General features: G+C 49.3%; 1 protein-coding gene and 1 long non-coding RNA gene across 2 annotated transcripts in view; one reads left to right on the top strand and one right to left on the bottom strand.

Annotated features, from left to right (window-relative positions):
* The window catches only part of LOC119466324 (uncharacterized), a 683,885-nt gene that overhangs the window by 1,511 nt on the left and 655,189 nt on the right, over positions 1–27,185 (bottom strand). The window contains exon 3 of the mRNA XM_037726826.2: positions 20–399. Coding sequence (XP_037582754.1) covers positions 44–399 — 356 coding nt within the window. The 3' untranslated portion in view covers positions 20–43. The remainder of the gene's footprint in view (positions 1–19; positions 400–27,185) is intronic.
* LOC125940509 (uncharacterized) overlaps positions 1–27,185 on the top strand; it is a 136,695-nt gene that overhangs the window by 1,019 nt on the left and 108,491 nt on the right. The window lies entirely within an intron of this gene.

The raw sequence follows: 27,185 nt of genomic DNA, 5'->3' as shown, positions 1-27,185 counted from the left end.
GCAACCGGTCGCAACTTACGCATTTGGTGTCGCGGCTAAACGTTTATTCCCCTCCCGGGGCGTCCTCGGCGTCCGGGGTGACCTTGGCTTCCAGGGGGGTTTCCTGGGCCTCCGGCGCCTCCTTGGCCTGCGTAGCCGCCTGGGGCTCCAGCGCTCCTTGGCCACCGTCACCTCCTGAACCTCCGTCGCCTCCGGGCCCCCGTTGCCTGGGCCTCCGGTGCCTCCTAGGCCTCCGAAGCCTCCTGGGGCCCCGGAGCCTCCTGCGCCCCCGGTGCCTCCTGCGCCCCCGTGCCTCCTGCGCCCCCGGCGACTCCTGGGCCCCGGACACCTCCTGGGCCTCCAGGGAATCCTGGGCTCCCGGCATCTCCGTGGCCTCCTGGCTTGCTGGGCCTCCTGCGCCTTTCGCACGACGGAGTTATCTCATTTGTTCTCTGCCTCGCGCTCATACCATGACTCAGCAAAAATGACTAACTCAGCAGGAAAACATTAACACTAAAAACACCACTGAAATGAGTTCTGACGTGGGTACCAAGTGAAGAAAACAATAAACAATGATGATAGTAGTCAAAGTCGTGAGTCTGACTAGGCAAAAATGAGAATGTCTCAGCAAAACAAATTGAAAAAGAGAACCACTGAAATGGGTTCGGAAGTGGGAACTAAGTATTAAACACTAAGGGATGATGGTAGAAATCATAGTCATGAGCATGACTTCGCAAAAATGAAAATGACAAAGCGAAAAAGATTAACAATCAAACACCGCTGAAACGGGTTCGGACGTGGTTACTAAGTGAAGGAAACACTAAAGGATGGTGGTAGAAGTCATATTCATGACCGTGACTTAACAAGAATGACAATGACTCAGCGAAAAAAAGATTACCACTCAGAAAAAAAGTAATTGGTTCGGATGCGAAGGAAAAGGCGATCCTCTCAAACCGATGCAAATTAGCATCTAGGTCACCTCTTCGCTCATCGAAATGTGCCATTAGTATCCTGGGGCAAATTTGTCTCGGTCTCGGAGAAGCTGAGTCGGATTGGTGGTCGAAGTCATAGTCATGAGCATGACTAAGGCATTCGCCTTAAGGTATCTTAGGCCTAGCCACAGGGACTCCCCAGGACTGATGAAATCAATTTCATGACATGCTTGTATTGTAGGTCTTGAAACAGCCGCCCAAGTCTTGGTGCTTTCAGGGTCGTTTCCTTAACTTGATGGGCTCCCCGCACACTGCTTTGCATAACATCGATTCCCATAGGTGTGGGTTCTACCACCTTTTTCGCTGGGTCATTGTCATTTTAGGCGGATGTTTCATGACCTACATCACATGCTGTCATGAAATTCCTGTCATGCCCTAGCATTTAGTTCGTCATACACTGTTGTCAAACTATGCCAATTTTGGTACCTACCAAGTTAAGGACACGACCATGAGAGCACGAAGACGTAGGCAACTGTTTCATGACCCACATGGCACACGTCATTACATTCATGTCATAACCTATCGTATTCGTCATACACTCATGTCATACTATGCCAATTTTGGTAAATACTAAGTTAACGATAGACCATGAGAGCACCAAGACGTAGGCGGCTAGATAGATAGATAATATATACTGTCACAGTGGCAAATGTCACCAAAAATGCTTCGCATTTAATAGAATCTAAGCAATGATTAAGCTAGCGGAAATGAATGCGGGTTCCCGTGAAGCGACCAGCACATCAAGGTCGGCTTAATCCGACTCAGTTCTTCGAGACCGAGACAAATTTTCCCAGGATACTAATGGCACCTTTCGATGAGCGAAGAGGTGACTTAGATGCTAATTTGCATCGGTTTGAGAGGATCGCAGTCGGTCAATGCTGGGAGAAGAGCAAGTGGGCCCGCGCCCTGAGCCTGTGTTTTGTAAGGGAGGCTCTGATGGTGTTTGGCCGGATGCCAGCAGAAGAATCGTTAGACTATGACAAAGTACAAAAAACTTTATTGCAGAGGTTCAAGTTGACTACTGAAGCTTTCAGGAAAGTTCAGACTGCGCAAGACGGAAGATTTAAAAATGGGAAAGCAGTTCGCATGCCGTCTGACAAGCTATTTTGAGAGGTGGATACAGCTGTCCGAAACGGAAAAAAAACATATGAACGAGTTGACGAGAAAGTTGTGGGTGACCAATTCTTTGCCAGATGTAGCATTGGTTTGGTCATATTTCTGGAAGAGAGAAAACTACAGACTGTGGAGGAGATGGCAGAGCAAACAGACCAGTTTGTAGAGGCGAGGTATTGAGAAATTTAGGAAAGGCTGTTAGAGATTCTTCCAATTCAGAGCAAGATGAGCTGACAGAGAACCCCAAATGGATGGGCGGGGACGGCGGAGATGTTTCCTCTGTGACCGTCCCGGTCATCAGGATATTAATTTATTGTCGTGCGAGACGTGATAACCAACGTGAACAAAAATATTGTGAATAGTGTGACAAGAGCGAACGCAAAACTGAGGAATGCGAACGCAGACCACGAGAGTGTCAACGATTATAGTCCCTAGTGAAACTCGCGAAGCTCGCATGTCGGAAATAAAGGAAAGATTAGAGGTCGTAAGTGCAGCCATTGTCGAGAGCATAGAGCGAGATATGCCAGTGGTAGAAGATAAAGAAGGAAACAAGGCTACTGTATGAAGAGACACGGGTGCAGACACTGTGCTAGTAAGAAGTTTGGTACATCCAAAAAGCATGACGGGGCTGGTAAACCAGTTTGTTCGTGGACAGCTCGATGATACCTCCCGGAGGCTAAGATCTATATATTCACACCGAACTATACAGGATTTGTGATAGCCAGGTGCGTAGAAGAACCTGATCTTAGGAGATATACCAGGACTGAGAGCAGTCGAGGACCCATAGTCGCTCAGTGAACCTATGCAGTGAAACAGATCTAGGAACTGTGACGACAGTAAGAGGGATGAAGAACGAGGTGAACACGCATATAGTAGTATGGCAACTTTATGGATTTGTGCCGGAGCTGGGAAGGCAGCAGAGAAAGAATAGAACACTCTGTACGTGATGCGGGGAATCGGTGGTAGACCTATGCGAGAAGGGGTCAGAGAAGTTGTAACATATCAGCTGAAAAAGCACCTGGTTATAAAAAATTTGGAGTGAGGGAAACACATGATGCAATTGATGCTGCTGATACAACATGAAGAGTCGTAATGGAGAAGGGTCATGTTAATGGCCACAGAAATGGAAGGCAGATAATAGCGGCACTAACCAAAACAGTATTTCGGCCAGGAGTACACAGGGAGTTACATACCATATTTACTCGATTGTAATGCGACCGCGATTGTAACGCGAGGGGTAACTTTTCATTGCCTTCATCACGAAGAGAAGAAAACCGCGAAAGTAACGCGAAGGGTGACCTTTTGTTGCGTCCAGTAAAAAAAAAAGAAGAAGAAAATCGCTAAAGTAACGCAAGACCTCCGGATACATGAAAGAGTCGCTGTTGCAACCGGTCGCAACATACGCATTTGGTGTCGCGGCTAAACGTTTATTCCAATCCCGGGGCCTCATGGGCCTCCTGGGCGTCCGGGGTAACCTGGGTTTCCAGGGGGCTTCCTGGGCCTCCGGCGCCTCCTTGGCCTGCGGCGCCTCCTGGGCCTCCGGCGCCTCCTTGGCCACCGTCACCTCCTGAGCCTCCGTCGCCTCCTAGGCCCCCGTTGCCTAGGCCTCCGACGCCTCCTGGCCTCCGACGCCTCCTGGGGACCCATAGCCTCCTGCCCCCAGTGCCTCCTACGCCCCCGGCGCCTGCTGCGCCCCCGGCGACTCTTGGGCCCCCGGCGCTCCTGGGCCTTGCACCTCCAGGAAATCCTGGGCTCCCAGGACCTCCATGGCCTCCTGGGCCTCCTGGCATTCCTGGGCCTCCTGCGGTTCCTGGGGCTCCTGCGGTTCCTGGGCCTCCTTGGCTTGCTGGGCCTCCTGCGCCTATTGCACGACGGAGTTATCTCATTTGCTCTCTGCCACGCGGTCGTCATGACCATGACTCAGCAAAAATGACTAACTCAGCAGGAAATATTAACACTAAAAACACCACTGAAATGAGTTCTGACGTGGGCACCAAGTGAAGAAAACACTAAAGAATGATGGTAGAAGTCAAAGTCGTGTGTCTGACTAGGCGAAAATGAGAATGACTCAGCAAAACAAATTGAAACAAACCAACCACTGAAATGGGTTCGGAAGTGGGAACTAAGTAAGTAAGGGATGATTGTGGAAGTCATAGTCGTGAGCATAACTCCACAAAATGAAAATGAAAAAGCGAATAAGAATAACACTCAAAACCACTAAATGGGTTTGGACGTGGGCACTAAGTGAAGGAAACACTAAATGATGGTGGTGGAAGTTATATTCATGACCATCACTCAACAAGAATGACAATGACTCAGCGAAAAAAGATTACCACTCAAAAACAAAGGTAATGGGTTCGGATGTTCTACTATGTGAAGGAAAAGGCTAAAGATTGGTGGTCGAAGTCATAGTCATGAGCATGACTAAGGCATTCGTCTTAAGGTATCTTAGGCATAGCCACAGGGACTCTTCAGGACTGATGAAATCAATTTCATGACATGCTTGTATAGTAGGCATTGAAACAGCGGCCTATGTCATGGTGCTCTCATGGTCGTTTCCTCAACTTGACCGGCTCCCCGCACACTGCTTCCGATAACATCGATTCCCACAGGGCGTGGGATCGCGGTTTGTATCATTCCGATGTTCTCGTAGATGTAACATTGATGTTTAAACTGATAGCAATTTTACAGACCCCCGAAGTGCATTCGCACCGCCGGCGCCACCATATTGTGACGCATTTAAAGAGTAAGAGGAGTGTTGGAAGGTGCCCAGAGGCGCGAAAGGATTTGCTGGACACCACTCGCCAGAGTTTCTTAGGACCAATTGAAGTTCTTGTCTCCGTCACTCGGCTGCAAGGACAACGAAGCCAAATGGGCACGCTCTGTCAACTGGCTCTGCAGTGTAGCCAAGGCTGCGCTCTGCCTTCCGTTCCTGGCGTTAGCATTGTGCACACAAACGTTTCTGCCGAGAAAACGTGTGCACTTCATCTCATCCCGTGCACCATCGAGAAATATGACGCTTCCAGCGCCGCTGGCTGCACTGCCAATCACGCTAGCGACGCCTGGTATAGCTGCCGGAGCTCTGTTCTTGCTGCACCGCAGCAGTTTCCTAGCACACTACGTCACGACATGTAGTCTCCACGTATTGTAACACCTTCCGACGAGCCGGAGTTCAACGCTAAGCCTTACGAATTTTTTGCAGCTAAGCTCTCTAGTTGGTCGGATATTTCATGGCGTGCTCACCCAAAAAACGGCTGGTGGAAACGGTAATTGTGTTTGAGTTTCCGCGTAACAAAATTATGTTTTCTTATATATTCGAATTACAATCCGATGTCACCATGCTGTAGGTCGTGTGTAATCATACTTTACAAATTTTCGGACATATTTTACATTGAGAACTATAATTACTTCAATAACGTACATGCTCTAGGCGAAGGCCTACAAGAATGGGACACACGTTGTTCTAACGTTACGGCTATTTAGCCGCCGCGGCCACTCATACAAACCTCAAACGGCAGCAGGAAAAGTGCTTTGTTTTTCAGTTTCCACGTAGCTGATTTCTGTTTTCTCGTATGTTCGAATAACATTGCAAAGCTGTTATGTCTGCAGCTGGTCTGTAACCCGCACTTTACGCATTTTCTGGCGCAATTTACTTTTAAAGAATAATTTAGTTCAAATATGGCACTTGTGCTTCGCGGACGGCCTATAAGGATGAAGATGTACGCTGAACGTAGGCACACGTAGGCTTGGGTTGGCGGTGCTTGTCTAACATCCACACCTGCTTCGCCGTACATCCACTGTCACAAGGTGAAATGGAGGCGGATGTTTTTTTTTCTCCTTTTTTACATGTTTTTGTAGTTCAGCAGCCTAGAAATGCGGCAATGGGTTCCGACGTTCATTGTGGGGTGAAATGTTATACTGAATTTTGCTTCTTTCAGATTTCATTCAGCTGAAAAGCGAGAGCTTTCAATTCATTGTTCATTTCTTCATTGCAAAAGTACTTTGCTACACTCTCGGCCCTATCTCACACTTAATTTGTCGAGTGCCGCGAAGACGGCTCCTGAAAGCCGATTTTGAAACTGTCCACGTAGGAGCACACTCTACGATAAAATAAATAAAACGAGGCAGAGAGAAAGAGCCCGATAGCGAGGGAAGGTCACAAACAAAATAAACTGTTAACGAACATTATGCTGAGTTTGCAGCTCGGAATGCGCTCTGAAGCGTATGTAGGCGCGCAAATAATTAGATTGCCCATCGCAGAAAGATCACTGCGAGCGAAAGCGCGTATTTAAAGCAGATTTGTCTGCTTATCTAGCACCTCTATCATTCCCGGAGGCAGTCGATACAGGTGACTACGCTTCGTTTGTTCTTTTTCTTTTGGACATTTTGCACAATCAGATTTTCATATACATGTATAAACCTATTTGGCTGCTTGCAGACGAAGCGAGCTCGAAACTTTTTGTACAATTTATGTTTTGTTCCATAAAAATATTTGTGAAGCGAATTCCTTATTTGTTTGACGCAGGGTCTCCTTTAGTTATATTGCTACGGGGACGCGAGGTACAAGAGAGGTTTGTACACACTACAGAGAAAAATGGGAAAAATAATCTTTATTCATGAAAATGGCTCATTGACCTAAGCAGCGAATATCGTCAGACGCGAGGGACAAATATAGATAAAGATAAAAAAAAAGAGATAACAGGGACTCCTGGCCACCCTGACTGTAAAGCGGGTATTCCGTGTGGACTTCCGTAAGTAGTTGATCGTTCACAGGCTGGATAATGGATGAATGCTAAGAGCGTCCCCTAGAAATGAAGCGGTTCGTTGCGCCACCAAGCACTTTTAATATTGTTACCTGTCATACCTATCTTTTTTTTTCTTTTACAAACGTAAAATTTCCTGCATAAAGGTTTCTGAACCCTTAATGGGAACTTTGTTCCATTGTTGGAGGTCTCCCTATTTTTCTGCCGCCAAATCTCCAATATGCTTTATTAGTTTCTGTTGTGGACACGTTAACTTTCCCCCTGCTATCCCTGAACCCAAAAGCTTCAAAGAGGCAAGCGGAGCCGAAACCTATTCTTGCATTTGATAAAACATGTTCCTTCGGTTCCCTATCTTTACTGCTGCAAGGACATCCTTCGGCATTGGTCTACGTGGGCGGCTCCAGTGATGTAATGTCACGTCCCTTGTGAAGTCGGCTGTACTTACCGCAAGATGGCGAAAGGCTCACAGGCACAACTCTAATGACGATGATCATGTTGATAATAATGCTTTTCTCGAAAGATTGCACGGGGTGTTATGATCGCAACCAAGATAAATGAAACCACAATTGAAAACGATACTAAAACAAATGACGTAATGCGACTAGGCAAAATTTAGGTCTTCGTTGCAATGCCGAGCACCCTCTTGTTGTACGCGTTCACTCGCCCCAGCAGAATATATTCCACAACACACAGTGGTACCTGTTTCTTTATTCCTTCTTTGTCAGCATTATCTTTGTTTTTCTCTGAGCATTAATTATTTGATTACTGCTAGAATTATGCTCATGTTCAGTGCTTTGATGCCTAAACAATTTATTTCAGGATATAATATTCGCAATGTTTCACGATAATAAACTTATAGCCTGATAACCGGTTTCTTGAGTGGATGTATATCAGGACTAATTGTTCAGACAATTTTAGAGATTTCTTATGTGAAACTTCAAAACGCATCTCAAAGAACACGGTTTAAAATAATAAATTTCTATTTTAGTCTGAGTACTCGGAGTAAAAAAAATATGTATGAAATAACCAAATTATGCACCTGGTTTCTAGTTCCCAACATTTTAAAAAGAAACGTCTGTAATCACAATAACGTCACATTAATGTACTTTAGGCCGTATACAAAGCGTTCAGTATTAAGCGGCGACTAACCAGAAAGCATGCTCGACTCATTTATTGTCCTTACCATAGCGGGGCGCCTACACGTTCGTATTAAGTTGTGCGATAACTATAGTGTAATCTCATCCGAAATGTTTTTCACGTGGTTACTTAGCGCAATAATATCTGATGGCAGAGTCAGAATGCCTTTTATTCCAACCATGCTATTCGAATATCTAACACCATGCTGAGAGGTCGAGGCGAAAATCACAGACTTCTTGAGAGTGACTTATGGACTAGAAGTAATTTTGATTGCGACAACGGCGTCCTTATCCGATAACGGCGCCCTTATCATGGTTACCGTAACCCAGCGTGAATACAGGATACGCCTGGCACCCAATATGTGCACATATCTTCATCATTTCCTTGCACATTGCAGTTGATTGCGTTACATTGTACCATCGCTTCTGTATATCGTATCTTTTTATTCCAGATGTCGCTTTCAGTACACATAGGTGATGTGTTGTCGACAGTTAACAATTAGCATAGAACGCATACTGAGCCAAGAGTCATCCGCGTATTGGCGCCATGCCCTTTAGCATGTGGTGTCTTCTTATTTGGTCCTTTCAATGAGAGTAGTACACATAACCTTACTATAAGCCTCCTTACTTTAGCATTTGCACGACCGTCATCTAACTTACAACCTTTGCCACCGTCGCTTTTGTTACGTAGGCTTAACGACGACGCTCTCGGCTTAGGTATGTTCCTTTCGGAAGCTTTATCTATAAGCCCAGCTGTTAGGCTAAGCCATCTTCAGCCGTCTAATTTTTTCGCAAATGTTGTATTTCTTCGAGTGCGCAAAGCAGAGCTTGAGTAAGAGAACTGATAGTAGTCATCAGCTGATTTTCAACACCTTTGTTGGCGACTTGTATTAATAAATGCTAGATTACACTGCGTACTAAGAAGTCCGCGTACTAAGAAGGCGCAGCAATTGCCGGCAACTTTTGCAAGGCTAGGTCCACCTAAAGTCCCTAGATTTGCTGGTCTAAAAAAGCAAAAATATCTACAGACTTCAGGTCCGCCTGCAACAAGCAACACTTCTACTCCTAAGAAGTTATGGACGCTCGCAATAGTCGCGCGCGCGCTTGTGTGTGTGTGTGTGTGTGTGTGTGTGTGAGTGAGTGAGTTAGTGAGTGTGTGTGTGTGTGTGTCTGTGTTGTGAGTGAGTGAGAGTGTGCGTGTGTGTGACTTAGTGAGTGAGTGTGAGTGTGTGTCTGTGTGTGTGTGTGTGTGTGCGTGTGTGTGTGTGTGTGTGTGAGTGAGTGAGTGAGTGGTGTGAGTGAGTGAGTGAGTGAGTGAGTGAGTGAGTCAGTGTGTTGTGTGGGTGTGTGTGTGTGTGCGTGTGTGTGTGTTTGCGTGCGTGTGTGGCGACACACTGCACATGATTTCATGCGCAGAGAGAGAGACGCGCTCTGCGCGTCCCCGATGAACTGCGTGTTCGATCGCACGGCGTCTCTGCACCGCGTCACCACCGCAGCGCCTACCGCGATATACCTCACGGACGGCTGCTTTAAAAACAGGCTGGCCTGCTTTGAAGGGTGCCTTTCTGTTCCGCCTCCGAGACGAGCGTAGCGTCGGTATGCTCGTCGGCTGCCGTTGCTAATCGAATAAACAGTGTTACATTTTGATGTTGAGAATCGTCCTTCAGCAAATGCGACATCCAGCATCTGGTGACCCGGACAACGGATAACGCCTCGCCATGGACGAGAAAGACGCCCTTCAACAACAGCTGGAGCTTCTCCAGAGGCAACTTCACACGCAGCAGGAGGTGATCCAGAAGCAAGAGCAACAGCTGCAGGAACGGCACCGCGAACTCAATGATTCCGTGCAACAGCATCCTGGCGACTCCTCCGCAACGCTAGTCACACCTGCCGGCTCCACCGAGGTCGTCAGAACCCCGGCAGACGACATCCCGCACGCTGCCCCGCACGACGTCTGGCGCGTCGCCGTCAAGCTTCCGCCGTTTTGGGTCGACTCGCCCGAGGTATGGTTCGCCCAAGTCGAGGCCCAGTTCTCCTCCCACGCATCACGCAAGACTAAACCCACTACAATTATGTCGCCGCCCACGTCGATGCCCGCTACGCCAACGAGGTCCGGGATATCTTTGCCAACCCACCAACGACCAGCGTTTATGAACACCTCAAGATTGAACTCATCCGCCGCCTGTGACTCTCGGAAGACCAGAAGGTGCGACAACTCCAGTCCGCAGAACTCGCCGAACGCAAGTCTTCGCAGCTCCTCTGCCACATGCGCGCTCTCGCGGGCAACATGGGAGTCCCGGATTCCCTCCTGCGAGCACTTTGGCTTCAACGACATCCACCGCATGTCCAGGCAATTCTGCAGGCTCAGCTTACGCTACCTGTAGACCAACTTGCTAGGATCACTAATCGCGTCATCGAGGTCTCTTTGCCCCAGTTATCGCCCACCGTCGAGGCTGTCGCCGCAACGCCGGACACCACAGAGCTTGCGCGCCGCATCGACGATATCAATCGCAGCTCAGCACCATTCAACGACGCCTGGATCAACACTTGCCGACACGCCACTCGCAAAGCCGTGGCCGTAACACCGTCCCGTCGCAGCAGCCTGGTGACGACGATCTGTGCTACTACATCGACGCTTCGGGGACAGCGCACGACAATGTCGACCACCCTGCTCCACCTGACATATGGGAAACGCCAACGGCAGCTCGTAGACACGGCTGCGAGCTGCCAACCAGGAGGCTGTCGCATCTTCGTCACCGACCAAATTACAAAGCAGCGGTTCCTTGTCGACAGCAGTTCCTGTTTGCTGCTACCCACGAGCCCATCTTCAAGGTAGCCGTCCTCCTACGTCTTTCGAGTTCAGCGCGGCAAATCGGTCCACAATCAAGACTTACGGCCACGCTGTAAGAGTAAGCAAGAGAGGTGCTGACACTCTCCCGACAACGCGCGCGAAAGCGCCGCCCGCTCGCGTCCAGATTATGTTCGGCTCGTTTACAGCGCGGTCGGCGCCGTCGTAGAGGGTGCTGCGGAATGCGGTCGCAGCCTTGGCGGCAAGGCGCGTGCTACCGATGCTTCGTCTTCCTGCTTGCATGCTAGAGCACTGCACGGGCCCGGCCGACCCGAAAACCCGGGTCGGCCCGGCCACGGACCGGGTCGGGCCGTCCGAAGCGTTTGTCGGCGGGCTTGGGCCGGGCCCGGGAAAGCCGTGGCCCGGGCCGGGCTCGGGCTTGAGGCCGCGGGCCCGGGCCGGACTCGGGCTTGAAGCCACGGCCCGGGCCAGACTCGGGCTTGAAGCCACGGCCCGGGCCAGACTCGGGCCCGCTCATTGAAGGGCCTAAGTAGGCCTTCGAGCACACGCGACCGTTATGTATTGCATGGTTCAATGCATTCTGTGCCAAGCTGAAGTGACACTCGCAAGATGACTGTCATCATCATCGTCAGCGTATATTTATGTCCACTGCAGGTCGAAGGCCTCTCCCTGCGATCTCCAATTTCCCCGTCTTGCGTTAGCTGATTCCAACTTGTGCCTGCGAATTTCCTAACTTCATCACTACACCTAGTTTTCTGCCATCCTCGACTGCGCTTCCCTTCTCTTGGTATCCATTCTGTAATCCTAATGTTCCACCGGTTATCCATCCTACGCATTACATGGCCTGCCCAGCTCCATTTCTTCCGCTTAATGTCAACTATAGAATATGGGCTATCCCCGTCTGTTCTCTGATCCACACCACTGTCTTTGCTGTATATCTTATCAAATGACTGTACATCTTATGAAAGAAAATAGTAAAACAGATGAAGTTCTGATTTTTAACAGCGGAGCTGTTTCAGCCGTGCGTAATGTCATCTGAAACCAAAAATGAGGTCCGATACTGGCAAAAGCGCAGAAAGGGTCCACGCGCAGCGGCACATACACCTGTGAACTAGCGAAGCTGAGCCTGGATAAGTCTAGCTAAGAATGGTGGGGACTACTTAAGCTTAGTCAGTCATCGACAGGCAATTTATAGGCAATCAATAGCTTGTCGATAATCTTTCAATAATCAATAATTCTTGAAAATAGTGGGGATGACTTGGTAGTGCTTAGCCGAGCCCAAATACGTGGCCAATACCTTACGATAGCCAATTGATAGCCAATTAATAGCTAATCAATAATCGAACAATAATCAATAAGTTCGGATAACTTGGTAGTGCTTAACCTAGCCCGAATACGTGGCCAATATCTTGCGATAGACAATCGATAGCCAATCAATAGCTAATCGATAATCAATTAATAATAAATACATTCCTGGAAATGCTGGGGATGACTTGGTAGTGACTTGGTAGCCCAAAAGCCAGGCCTAGCTAGGTGCCCATCAGCTCCGCTGTCTCTTTAGCATTGCGCCGCCAGTGCAAGCTACGCAATTTTTTTTCTTGTCCGCAAAAACGAACGTTGTTTCCGCGTAAGGAAAAATAAATTATACAAAGAACCACGCCTCAAACCATTTCCGTGTTGCCGCTTTTGCGATTGAACTATTACCAGTGTCAATACTATTGCATTATGTTAGCGTAAGGCCAGTTACTTTTGTGCTTCAATGCATAAACAACGTTTTCCTCAAAAAGTTAACTGGAACGCCCATGCATTTCGTCGGACACATTGAAAAATAATATCTCGAAACTGGTTCAGTCCTGAGAATTCGTTCCAAGTGAATACGCCTTGCTAATTCAGCTGCTATAATTCGCAGATTGAAAGATGTGCCGTAAAATAATTAATCAGAAAGTTAATTAGCGTAATTATGTTTAATAATCAATTAGCCGTTCTGACCATCCATCAGGCTATTCATGTAAGAATTAGCTTGGAACTGCATAAAACAATCAGCCTCCTTAGAGCATCGTCGCATTAATGCGAACACAAGAATCCTGAGACATGGTCAATTCCATACTTCAGAACACTCTATAAGCATCAGTCGTTAATACATAACCTACCATTCACTTTGAACAAATACAAAATGTCGATAATTTCAGTAAGAAAGAACTCGGCTCATACTTTGGTCGCTTGTAATGTATGTGATGTGATTATTATTCTGCCTTTGTGTATGGTTCTGAGTATATAATGTGCATCCTGTTTCCTTTTCTTAGCAAATGGTAATCTTGTAAAATTCAGTCTCATGCTATGCTTTATAGCTGGTGTGGCGTTGTTTGTATAGCTAGTATTGCTATTGTAGTGTTGTTTAAAATGCATTCTGTTAAACCTTTTTCTAATTCTGTTAACGCGCCGTGGCGGAAATATTCTTTGTCGTTCCGTTCATAGCTATTTCGTCTATGAGGAATTCCAGCGAGAGCTGGAAATATATGTGAATTATTGCGCATGTGCGCACACTGCTGTACTATTGTCTTGCCTGGTCTTTTGGGTCCGTCAAGCTACATATGTAGCTTTTAGTCCAAATGACCGTCCAGCATGTAAACTGGAGAATAAATTGATTTGATTTGATTGATTTCGTCGGACACTTTGAAAATTATTATCTCGAAACTGGTTAGTCCTGAGAATTCGTTCCAAGTGGATACGCCTTGCGAACACGGCGACTATAATTCGTGGATTAAAAGATGTGCCGTAAAATAATTAATTAAAAGGTAATTAGCATATTTATGGTAATTCTTCAATTAGGCGTTTTGATTTCTCGTGGAAGTAATGGCCGCCTCATCGAGTAGTTTAGATCAAGGATTATAATTGTGCTATCTGCCACAGGCAATATTTAAAAATTTGGTGCAGCTAAACTGTAACACCCTGTATATTTGCATGCTAAATGACATCATAGAACCATATCGTACAAATCAAGGTAAGTGCATGCTCACCAGCGGAACAATAGCATCACAGGAAATGGCCGGCTTACTGGTGTTCCCGTGGGAGAAACAGATTTCTGCCTTTTATTGCTTATATAATGCAGCTGATTAAACCTCGAGAAGGTGAGGCAGACAGATACGGTACAATCTGTAAGTAAAAAAGGATTTTTTTTCTTACAGGCACCGGGCCTAGTCATGCACACGCGGGCCCTAGCTAAGCTTAGTAATGAACGTGCGGGCCCGGGCCGGGCCCGGGCTCAGTAGCACGGGCCCGGGCTGGTCTCGGTCATGTCCGCCCGGGCCTGGGGCGGACTCGGGCTTTGTATTACGGGCCCGGGCTGGACTCGGGCCTCGTAAAGCACCGGGCCGGGCTCGGGCCGAAACATCAGGCCCGTGCAGTGCTCTAGCATGTGCGGCCGCGCTCTTTCGAAGGCACGCTTTTTGTTCGCGTGCGGTTCATGAGCTTATGCTTGCGTATTGTCGCCACGAGCCCTCGACAAAGGTGGCAGCAGCCTTCTGAGGGGTGTTTGAAACAGCTAGAAAGTGCTTCGTTCCGAACTGCAATTCTGGATAATGGACTTGTGCGGAGCATGTGCCTTTATTCTAAGCGCCGTCCGAAAGCGGTCGTCTAGAGCAGTGGCGCAGTGCAAATCTGAGGGCAGACCGAATTCAAATGCCTACCGACCATGTCTGCGCTTAAGTCCCTAGATATTTTTGCTTTCTTTAAGTAGCGACAAGCTTTGAAGCACCGCCGACGAATCTCAATGGGCGGTGTTCATTCCGGCAACCATGTTCTCCCTAACCCTGTTCCCCCTCAATCATTTGTACGCTGCTGCCAGCAGCTTAGATAGCAGTGGCCGTTGACGGTCGCATGCTATCTAGGAAGATAATGGCTGCTGACTGAGTACATGTCGCTGCTTGAAAAAGACAAGGAAATCTAGGGACTTTAGTCTGCGCCAAACATTTTTGCGAGGATACGATATCGACGGCATAGTACGTGGAGCTCGATAAAACGGTTCCCACCTTATTTCCGAACTGTCCAAAGAACCTCACACGGTTAAATAAACCTTGAAAGCCGATGCGGAAGAGAGAACCTCCTGTGTGCCACAGCAGTTTGTGCAAATGTTGCTGCTTGTACAAGATATATCATGCTCTAACTAACTATCATGCACCAAGATTTTTAAAAATATGCAAATGTCACGCAGCTGGACAGGACCAACGTAATGTCATCTGCCGTCGCTTGGAGATACTCAGATTATTTTTTTGCATTCCGCCAAATTACATAATTATTTTCATAATTGATTAATCACTTTTATAATGCTATAATTGGATAAAACTGTGAACGAGAGAATTGTACAGCAACATAGAAAACTCTCGAATTGCCGTGCGACTGGCCGCTAGAGGCACTTTGCGTGTATTCGTGGGCTTCTTTCACGCTCGGAAAACGCTTTTATGTATCATGTATTGAGCAATGGAAAGCTGTATCGGAATCTGTCATGTTGCTATACATTTTATCATTGACACGTTTAATCTAATTTAATATTTCAGAAGTTGAGTAATATTACTAATTATATAATTAGCGGATTGTAACAAAATAATCTGAGTATTCCAAGCGACGGCAACAACATTACTATGGTTCTTGTGCACCCTGTATACTGCTGCTTTCTTTGCAGATATGTGTCCGATTTTCAAATTTGTTCCATCCTGGCTACTGAATTTTTTTTACAATGCGCGTGCAGTGTATATTACACGCTTACATGTTTTTATTCATCATTTTTTATTGTTGGAATGTATGCGAGCGTAAGCTTCTCGGATGGTTATCCCCTATTAGAATTATCGAGCTGCTTCATGCACAATTTTTTTTTGCCATCAATGTTGCCCGATCGATCCGTGTTCACGTCATTGACGCCCTGCACAAGGAACCTCCATGTTAGCGAGGTATTAAGCCTGGTATACTTATCCTTTAATCTGAAATAACGAATTTGCCTTGCAACAAAATAAATAAAAGGTCTATGGGATTCTTGTGTGGTGGGTGTAAGTGTGTTTGTGGACAGGCTGTAGCATGCATTGTCAAACACGCTGACTTGGCACATTCTCCTATACAATTTAGGAAAAAAATGTCACCCCCTTTTTTGAGATCTTGTGAGAGCCACTAAGTCCTCAATGGACAGAGCCAAATAATAATATACACGGTCTATGTTAAGTGGAATCGGAATAAAAAAGCATTTGCTCAGGTTTTCATCAATAAACTGTATTAGTGACGATGTAATCCAAGACGCCTGCTTCGTCCCGCCTAATAAATTGCCATTTTAAAGAGTTTTTACATATCTGAGTGCATAGCTGATATCGCAAGCTTGCGCCGTTTCATTCTTAATTTATGTCGCAGCCACACTGTATTCGCGCAACGATTCTGCACGGTTTTCTGAGTGTGAATGGAAGCAGTGATAATCATGAAATGCAACATTTTCCGGTGCAGTCACTATTTTATTCTGATCGAGGGGTGGCACGTGGGCTAACGCTTTTTTTTTTATGCTTGGATGAATGGCGAGACCGGACGAAACGAATTGTGCGCGCGAGCGTAACTTGAGTAGGCTTTGAGTGCTGCCCGATCGATCCGTGTTCCCGTCATTCACGCCCGTCACAAGGAACCTTCATGTTAGCGAGGTATTAAGCCTGTTATACTTATCCTTTAATCTGAAATAACGAATTTACTTCGCGCTTCGACTTTACTCACTCCACTATGAATGAAAATTTAGGGTAGGCAGAGCAATGTCAAGGCGCTGCTAAGCTGAGACCGCTGACCGCGGCGCCCTCTATCGGCTCGCAGCAGAGCTACTCGGTGCGCCCGAAAACTTTTTTTCGGTGCGCCCACGCCCTGCCGAACATATTCTGGACGCTCGCGCGCACGCAGTGTAAACCTAAATGTTCTTACAGCGTGCCTACAGGTCGGTCAGGCTGCACGTCCAGTTTAAAAACCTACGCCATGGCCTTCATTGGAATTTGTCATCGCCGACGTCATCGAGCCAATCATCGGCTCAGACTTTTTGGCGCACTACAACCTCCTTTCGGATTGCCACCACGACTGTCTCATCGACGCGAAAACGGGACATTCTTCGCCAGGACAGCGAAAGCCCATCCTCCAGCCAAGCATTAAAGTACTCGGTGTCGAAAATCATTCGCCGTACCACACCATCCTCGCCGAATTTCCCGGTTTGACGCGCCCTAGCGGGTTGCCACGTAATGTGCCGCACACCACTGTGCACTACATCCGGACCACTACAGGCCCCCAGTTTTCTGTCGCGCCCGCCGCCTTGCCCCGGTCCTCATGCGCATAGCCAAAGCAGAGTTCGAAGCCATGCTCCGTGAGGAAATTGCCCGCCGCACCGAGAGCCCATGGGCCTCGCCACTTCACCTTAACCCGAAGAAGACCGAAGGCTGGCGGCCCTGTGGGCCGCCAGCCTTCGGTCTTCTGGCTGGTACCCTATCGTGCCCTCAACGCCCGCCCCATTCCGGACAGGTACCCCGTTCACCCACACACAGTACTTCGCCCATTACATTTATGGCTGCCATGGTTTCTCCGTGCTAGACTTGGTGAAGGTATACACGCAGAAACCCGTCAATCCGGACGACGTCCCGAAAACTGCAATCATTACCCCTTTCGGCTTGTTCGAGTTTCCCTTCATGATTTTTGACCTGGGGAACGTGGGACAAACCTTTAATGCTTCATCGACGATGTCATCCGCGGCCTCGACTTGCTTCGTCTATCTGGATGACATATTGGTGTTTTCCCTTAACGCTGACGAACCACAGGCACCTTCGTCTACATTTCCGGCGCCTCGATGACCATGGCCTACTCATCAATGTCTCAAAGAGCACGTTCGTTACTTCAGTCGTCGAATTCCTTGGCCATGAAGTTTCATCGGAGGGAACTCAACCCTTGCCTCAACGCATCTCAGAGCTGCAAAATTACCCTCAACCCACCACCGCTAAAGACCTTCGCCATTTCCTCGGAATGATAAACTGTTACAGGCGTTCTTGCCACACGCAGCCGACTACCAGGCTCCCCTCCATGATGCCTTAGCTGGTGTACGAGGAAACGAACCCGTCACGTGGACACCGGCTTTAGCGCAAGTTTTCGAAGAATGCAAAGCTGCTCTCTGCACCGCCACACTTCTCCGCCAACCCGTGCCAGACGCTCCCTTGGGGCTCTTCACGGACGCCTCCAGCTTCACCATCGCGCTGCCATTATGCAACGCGTAGACAACACCTCGCATCCTTTGGCGTTCTTCTCCAAGAAACTCTAAGCTCGGAAAACTACCCGTTCTGCGGCTTTTCCCACCGACGAAACCACGACCCCCGCCGCGTCGAGTTCGCCAGCTTACTACAGAGAACTTCTGACGATATAGGAAGCAGTTCAACACTTCATCACATTCTAGAAGCACAGCACTGCACTATCTAACCGACCATAAACATCTGACCTACGCCTTTTCTCAATGCCACGACAAACTCCCGCCGGTCCAGCAGAACCAGCTGTCGTTCATTGCCCAGTTTACCACCGAAGGGAAGGACAACGTGGTCGCCGACGCGCTTTCACGTGTGGTAGCTAACAGCTCTTCGCAGATAACAACTAACGTCCTCGCCGAGGCTCAGACTACGGACGTCGAACTGCAGGAAGTTTTTAAGGGTGCGTCCTCACTACAGCTGCAACAAGTCCCCATACCTGGATCGTCAACGACTATCTACTGCGACATGTGAACAGCACAAAGCAGGCCTTACGTGGCGCTGTCCCACCGCCGTGCCCTCTTCACCCAGCTGCATAATATCAGCCATTCGGTATACACTCCTCTACACGCCTCGTGGCTGACTGCTATGTCTGACCTCCATGCAGCGGGATTGCCCAACTGGACGCGCTCCTGCATTCAATGCCAGCGCCCTAAAATCCAGGCATGTCACTTCACCGCTCGGAGCATCCCCCAGGCCTCTGGTCGTTTAAACTGTCCACCTTGATATCATAGGGCCCTTTCTCCCAGCTACATCTATCGCTACTGACTCACACCATCGATCGGTATAATAGGGCCTGATGCATGGCCTCGAGGGGAATCACTGCGAAGACATCGCTTCGGCCTTCTTCGCCAGCTGGATTGTTCGATTTCGGGCCCCCTCGCCGCGTCACCACTGTCCAAGGACAACAGTTCGTATCACCCACTGTCCAGGACAACAGTCGCATCGCACCTTTCAGGCTCCCGGGCTGACCGTCTGGTTTGAGCGCTCGGTTTGACGAACCCCTGCGCCAACGGGATGATCGAGCCGTCCACGACAGTTCAGAGCAGCCAGCATGTGCCACCCGGACAAACCTGGCTCGAAGCCATCCCAGCCGTCGCCTAGTCTTAGCGCCACTTCAAGCCGGACATCAGCTACACCGCAGCTCGCCTAGGGGAACACTCCGTCTCCCAGGCGAATTTCCTTGCTGCACCGCCATCCACCACCGCGACGTCAGACTACACCGATTTCGTCGCCCCGCCGATGCACCCATCGCTGCCCTCCGCCCGTCACCTGCAGCTCACCAACTGTAAGACTGCACCTTTCGTTCAAGGATCTGACAACGTGCACGTACACTTTTCTCCACGACGACACCATCTGCAGGCCTTTCCAACACCTTACAGCGGACCCTATCCCGTCTCCGTCGCGACGACAAAACCTTCCCCTGCTCGTTAACGGAACGACGTCCGCGTCTCTATCGACCGGCTGAGACAGCCTACATCGATTCCGCCGAACCAGGAAATACCAATGCACACACAGGCGTCGAACCACGACCCCGACCTCGCAGCCTGATTCTGTCATTACACGTATGGACGTCGGGTACGCTGCCAGATGTTACAAACGGAGGGCTCTCCACTCGCGGGGGGTGATGTGGCATACACCTCTGCGCATATTCTGTGCACAGAGAGAGAGTTGCACTCCGCGCGTCTCCGATGCACTGCGTCTTCGACAGCACTGCGTCTTCGATCGCACTGCTTCTGCTGCCGCGTCACCTCCGCAGCGTTACAGAGAGATATGTCCACCGAAGGCTGCTATAAAAACAGCTGGCCTGCTTCGAAGGGGTGCCTTTCTCTTCCGCCTCCGAGACGAGCGTAGCGTTGGTATGCTCGTCCGCTGCCACTGCTATTCGACTAAACAGTGTTACGTTTTCATGTTGGGATTCGTCCTTCAGCAGACGCGACATCCCATATGTGTCTATGTGTGTGCTTTGTGTGTGTGGGTGTGTGTGTGTGTGGTGTGTGTGTGTGTGTGTTGTGTGGGTGTGTGTGTGTGTGTGTGTGTGTGGTGTGTGGTGTGTGTGTGTGCGTGCGTGTGCGTGTGCGTGTTGTGTGTGTGTGTGTGGTGTGTGTGTGTGTGTGTGTGTGAGCGATAACAAGGACGCTAGGACGACTTTGTGACGAAGTATGTAACATGAACGAATAACATGAAAGCAGTAATAAAATTCTTTGAAACCTAGCAAGGTAGAATGTTTTGTGTCACTAATCTTAATAACCGTGTAGATTGTACACTGTACGTGCGTGCCTGTGACTGTATCCCGCAAGAGAGACATTAGACAGTTTTTGCAGAGCGCCGTTTACGCTCCGCTCCGATGTCAATCTCTGAGATACTGCGGGAACTGCGCAGATTTCGAATTTGATAAGCGCGTCTTGCGAGACCTATCGACTAGGCTTCAAAACGAAGAGGCCAAGTAGACACGCTGTCACGCTCCGCTCAGTCGGCTTGCAGCGGGGCGCGGGATGCGGTCTTCGTCCGCTGCCGGTATGAGCGCTGTGCGCAAGCGCATTGGCGTTGCCGCTAAGCGGTTTGTGGCATTTGCTAGCATATGCCCGTCTGAGAGGAGCGTCAGCAAGCGCTCAGCTAAACACTCTAAGGCTGTCGGAATTTAGAGAGCGCCAAAGCTGGCGGCACAGAATTATTTTCTTTCTCTTGACATCAGTACCAGAATACAAAAATAATGCTCATCGATTGGCACATGGCAATTAAGTTGCAGAGGGAACGCTGAGAGGACAGACCTGTATAGATGCAGAATTCTGTTTCTGGTATTTTGGCCTGAAGTAGATTTAGATGTAAATTCTAGACGTTAGTTGGATACAGGCCAAGAACCGGATAGTCCAACAAAAATAAAGAAGTGCTCTGTATGTGGCCATCTTTCTCTTCTTCCCTATCGCCCTCCCCCTCTCTTCATGGGAATTCATTGCTTTCACTTCTTCTTCAGCGCGTGAGCATGCTCAAGTTCGTCTGTTGTGGCTCCGAAATACTACACACCGCCACCACTCCGCAGTCTGGGTGTCGCGAAAACTTAGGCTGTATAAAGTAAAACTCTTCGATCGTGATTTATTTCAAACTCCTGCCGTCAAACTTACATAACCACTTACGAAAGCACCGGGTGGTCGCCTGCAGTATTGTTTAAACAGCCCAATCAAACGATGTCCTTGTTTGCAGGAGGTATTCTATATGGGCTTTGAAGCAATTGGCATTGCCTACCTTACAGGTCATTCTTATCTAATTTACTGACCATAGGTGAGCATTGCGCAGAAGTGGAGAGGGTTTCGTGTGGCTGAACCAGCGCAGTGAAAGTAGACAACAGGTTGAGGACGACTACGGTGACTCTGTGGTTTGTCTGCTTCCCCATGCTTAGCTTGCGGCGGCGGCTGGTCGAAAATTGCGGCGGTGTGGTATCGGAAGGTTAAAATGGACTAAAAGGTTAAAAAGGCCAAACTGGACATTAGTTGCAGAGAAATATCTTATACTTTCCGAAAGGGCTCAAAAACGTTATTGCGCACGTAGAAATTTTTATAATTTAAATATCTATTTACGCGGCAGCTCCACGTAGCAAATGCTAGAGTGGTCGGTGGGCAGACGTCTTCTATTCCTTGTGGAACGGGGCCTCTCCGGCTATTCAGAAAAAAGTCTCTTTACTCGGCGTAATAATGCACCTTTGATGCGTAGGCGTCACTTTGACGTGGTGAGTTTTCACGGTTTAGTTATGTATCGTGCAGAAAAGCAAATTTGGCGTCGCCCGACAACTTTTGACCAATAGCGGAGGGCTAACGGCAAAAAAAGATGTGGTATCAGAAGTAACTATTTTCTTTTGCTCGGTCGAGTTGCATAATTAGTCTGAACCCGACAATTGCACACTGCCTCACAGGCATGAGTTCGAATGGTCATTGTTGATAAAGTTGGTTCCCCGTGCCCTGGTCGCGAGGACATTTTAGGGATTTTGCCGCTGGATTTACAGATTTTTCTTGCTGTTTAGTGGCAGTTCTTTTTTTCTGTTCATGACCGGCGACTTTTTTAGTGCCATATATATAATATATATATATATATATATGATATATATAAATTGTATTCAAAATACGGGCGCCATCAGAAAACGAAGCATAAGACGTTTGTTGTGGTGCTCGCGCTCGCTCCGTTGGCCGTTGCCTTTTCGGCGCATTCATAAAACATCGGCGATCTACTATTAAACGCGTACTATCATTGGTGGAGATGCTGTTCCCATTCATCCTGGAACTCCGTACCCGGACCTCTACCCTCAGCCTTCGGCATGCCTGACGACGTGCCCCAACAAGGTCTCCTGTACCACCGTACACGGTGGTGCGGTGGTACACCTGTACAACGCTACGCGTCGCGCCCAGCAATGCGGTGAGACCTTCACGTCCTACATTGAGGGATATTGGACTCTGCCGTCGCGTCAACCCTGCTATGGTCCGAAGCTGATAAAATGGACACATCATGAAGGGGATTGAGCACGCCTTCCAAATGCAGATTGCCAAGAATCTCCAAACTGTCGCAGACATGGTTCAGTACTGTCAGAGCTATGACGAGTTGCGGAAACAGCGCATTTCTACACAACTCCCGAGCTCTGACCCGGCCGACATGTCATCATTCAACTGAAAGCACCGTTTCTACTGACACCACAATGTTGTGGCAGCAAGATCCAGCAGTTCGTCTGAGAGAAGTGCACGGCAATTGTCCCTTGTTCCCTGCGTCCGGCCTCGGCGCAGGGGCTTGCTCCGACGCTACGACAGGCCATAGAGGAGCAAATTTCTGAGACGCTTCCACCACCTTCCAGCATCCGCCTGTTCCGTTCCTCTTACCTGCGCTGAAGTCGCACGCAGACAGTCACCAGCAATGCGCTCAGCCCGGATCCTGGTCGACCAGCCAATGCCTTTTCACTGCGCGTGCGCCTATCCACCCGAACCGCCACCTTTTCGACAGTCCCGCCCGCAGCCACTAATCCTTGGCGCACACCGGACAACAGGCCTATTGCTACTTCTGTTCTCTGCCTGGCCATGTCGCACGTTTCTGCCGTCGTCGTGACTTCCGTCCTTGTGCGGGTGAAGGACAATCGGGACTACTTTCGTTCTGAACCACACGCCCGATGCCTCCCATTCAACGATGGACACCTGCTCACTGAATCGCCGTGGCTACGACACACGTCGGTCGCCCTCACCAGTCGCCGTTCACATTCCCCAATGGTTCGTCGCCCCCCACCAGCCAAGCGGAAAACTAGCCCTCGCGGTTCCGGGGCTAGAACTTCGCTCGTGTCGACAACTTCAAGGCCTCGATTTTCTATCTGCGAACGAAATAGCCGTGAATATCGAAGGTGTTTCTGTGCAAGCACTCGTCGATACTGGTGCTGCTGTGTCTGTGCTTAGTGGTAGAACTGTGCCGCAAGTTAAAAAAAAACAATAACGCTTTCGTGTCCTCTCTGCGTACCGCCACCGCACACCACATTCAACCTTCAGTGGCATGCACAGCTCGTCTGTCAACAGGACATTTTTTACGGAGTCGAATTTCTCGTTTTTTTTTCGCCATGTTCTCACGACGTTATTTTGGGTTGGGACTTTCTCGCTACTAACCATGCCGTTATTGACTGTGCGCTGTGCGAACTTGAGTTGTCGCCGATGTGTGCCGCCACTCTGACAAGCCACCATCTCGAGTGGTCGTCGCCGCGGACACTGACATCCCTCCTTTGTCTTCTGTTTTGTGCCACTTTCTTGCGGCTCTGCTTCCGATTCCACCGCCCTGTTTGCGCCCTCCGAAGCCTTCATCTCTCGCAAAAACATCATCCTCCCTTTTGCAGTTCTCACGGTCGAAACTCTTGCAGCGCCATTTACGTCACGAATTGGTTGTCTTTCACACCCGCGTTATACCGTGGTGAATGTATAGGCCGGCTTGAGGATATTGATTCCGCATACTCTACTCAACTGCCTGACAGACACGATAGGCGTTCTCGTCGACAGCATTACTCCTGCTAATCTCCGCCGATTCGTCCTCCTTAGAGGCATTCCTCCCGTCTATTGATTCCACACTCCCGCCCTGCACAGCGTACCCAACTCTTGGAGCTGCTCGCCCGCTTTCGGACGTCGTTCGATCATAAGCAGTCTTCCTTGGGCCGCACATCTGCCATCGTTCACCGCATTGACACTGGCACCCATGCACCCCTGCGCCAGCGTCCATACCGAGTTTCTCATGCTGAGCGCCGTGTCATTGATGAACAAGGCAACGACATGCTTCATCGTGGCCTAATGCAGCCCTCGCACAGCGCTTGGGCTTTCCCAGTTATGCTGGTAAAGAAAAAGGACGGTAGCATTAGATATTGCGTTGATTATAGGCGCCTTAAGAAGATCAAAGGAAGAGATGTTTATCCGCTGCCCAGAATCGACGACGCCCTCGATTGCTTGCAAGGAGCAGAGTTCTTCTCTTTGGACCTTTGATCTGGGTACTAGAAGGTCCCTATGAATGAACCTGACCGTCCCAAGGCTGCGTTTGTAACCCCAGACGGTTTATATGAGTTTAACGTGATGCCATTCGGCCTTTGTAATGCGCCTGCCACCTTCGAACGTCTCATGGACAACATTCTTAGAAGCCTCAAATGGCACACGTTATGTGCTACCTGGACGACGTCGTAGTCTTTTACAAGGACTTTGCTTCCCATTTGAGTCGCCTCGCAAGTGTCCTCACTGCCTTTCAGACGCTGGATTGCAGCTTAATTTGAAGAAGTGCCACTTTGCCACCCGCCGACCTACCATCTTAGGCCATGTTGTCAGCAAGGACGGTGTCCTTCCCGACCCTGCAAAGCTTCGCGCCGTCGCCGAGTTCCCCAGGCCGTCTACGCTGAAAGAACTCCGTAGCTTTATCGGCTTTGTGTTCGTACTTTCGCCGATTCGTGCGTAATTTCGCGTCCATAATCGCCCCCTTAACGCAGCTGCTTGCCGACAGCCAAGGCATCTCGACATGGTCTACAGCTTGCGAAGACGCGCTCGCCACATTGCGGGCATCTATTGATATCCCCACCTATCATACGCCAGTTTGACCCAGACGCTCCCACAGAAATCCATACGGACGCTAGTGGAGTAGGCCTCGGCGCTATCATTGCCCAGCGTAAGTCTGGCTTCGAAGAGTACGTCGTCTCTTACGCCAGCCGCACTCCCACCAAGCGGAAACGAACTATTCAGTCACCGGAAAAGAATGCCTTGCAATCGTTAGGGGCAATCACCAAATTTCGACCTTACGTATATGGCCGTCCATTTGACGTCGTGGACTGATCACCACGCCCTGTGCTGGTTGTCGTCGTTAAACGACCCCCTCTGGTCGCCTAGCTCGTTGGGCGCTTCGTCTACAGGACTATGACATCCGTGTTGTCTACCGGTCCGGCTGTAAGCATTCGGATACCGACGCTCTTTCGCGCTCGCCACTGCCCGATGAGGATGGTGCTGCGTCTGTCTCCAGCTGTGATTCTTCGTCTCTTACATACACCGACATGCCAGCTAAGCAACGCCGCGATCCTTGGATAGCCTCTCTTCTGGAGTATTTATCTCAGCCGTCACCACACACCACCGACCGCTCGTCACTTTGCCATCCGCGATGGGCTTCTGTACCGCCGCAACTACCTCTCTGACGGCCGTAAATGGTTGCTAGTGATTCCTCGCCATATACGTTCCGACATATGTGCCTCTTTTCATGCGGATCCACAATGCGTCCGTGCCGGTGTACTAAAGACGTATGCACGCCTCCGGCTTCGATACTATTGGCGCGGAATGTACCACTTCGTTCGGCAGTACGTCCACTCATGCTCCAAATGCCAACGCCGCAAGAGCCCACCTAACAAGATTACAGGGCCGCTCCAACCTTTGCCTTGTCCCTACCGGCCTTTCGAACGTATCGGCATTGAATTGTACGGCCCTCTACCGTACCACCCCAGATGGCAACCGCTGGGTTATCGTCGCCGTGGACCATCTCACGCGCTACGCCGAAACTTAGCGCTTCCGGCGGCCACAGCACGTGAAGTCAGCTTGTTCATCCTTCGCAACCTGTTCTTCGACATGGTGCGCCTCGCGAGCTACTGAGTGACCGTGGTCGTGCATTCCTCTCTGAATCTGTAGAAGCTCGCCTCCGGGAATGCAACATTGTGCATAGAACTACAAGCGCATATCATCCGCAAACGAACGGTATGACTGAACGCTTTAATCGTTACTCTCGGCGACATGCTCGCCATGTACGTTTCCGCTAACCACACTAACTGGGTCCGCATCCTTCCCTTTGGTACGTATGCTTACAATAGCGCCAGTCAGTCTACCTCGGGATTCTCTCCCTTTTTTCTTCTTTATGGTCGCGAACCTTCCTCGTTTATGGACACGATTCTTTTGTATCGCCCCGACGCTTCGAATCTACTCCTCTATCCGAAGCCGCCACTTATGCCGAAGAATGTCGTCAGATTGCCCGCTCACTTACCGCGCAAGATATGCCTGCCAGAACATAGTCGCGACGCAGGCTTGTGTTTTACATCATATTCACCTGCAACGCTGGCATGGCTTCGCGTTCCCTCCTCTACTCCCGGCCTTTCAGCAAAGTTCAGCTCAAAGTACGTCGGCCTTTACCGGATTCTCCGACAGACATCCCCGGTCAACTGCGTCATTGAGCCTATTCACCCATCTACGGACCAACGGCGTCGCGGACGCGAAACTGTTGATATCGGACCGACTGAAGCCGCACTACGACCCATCAGCTCTACCTGCTCCCTAGGTCGCCAGGATGGCTCCTCCTTGTTCGCCGGGGAGTGATTGTAGTGAGAATACGGGCGCAAGCAGACGTTTGTTGTTGGTGCTCGCGCTCGCTCCGTTGGCCGTGCCGTTTCGGCACATTCATAAAAACGCCGAGAGTATCTAGTATTAAACGCGTACTATCAATATATATATATATATATATATATATATATAGAGAGAGAATAGAATAGAAAGTTTATTTCTCCTTCACGCAGTACAAAGCAGTACAGGGAAGAGGGGACACAGGGCAAAAAGCTGCTAAAGCAGCTTGAGGGAGCACCCAGTGCCCCAGGTACA

Source organism: Dermacentor silvarum, chromosome 10 (assembly GCF_013339745.2).
Source record: "Dermacentor silvarum isolate Dsil-2018 chromosome 10, BIME_Dsil_1.4, whole genome shotgun sequence".
NCBI classification, from domain to species: Eukaryota; Metazoa; Arthropoda; class Arachnida; order Ixodida; family Ixodidae; genus Dermacentor; species Dermacentor silvarum.
Note: the sequence above shows the minus strand (reverse complement) of the source record. Positions and strands in the feature narration are given on the sequence as shown.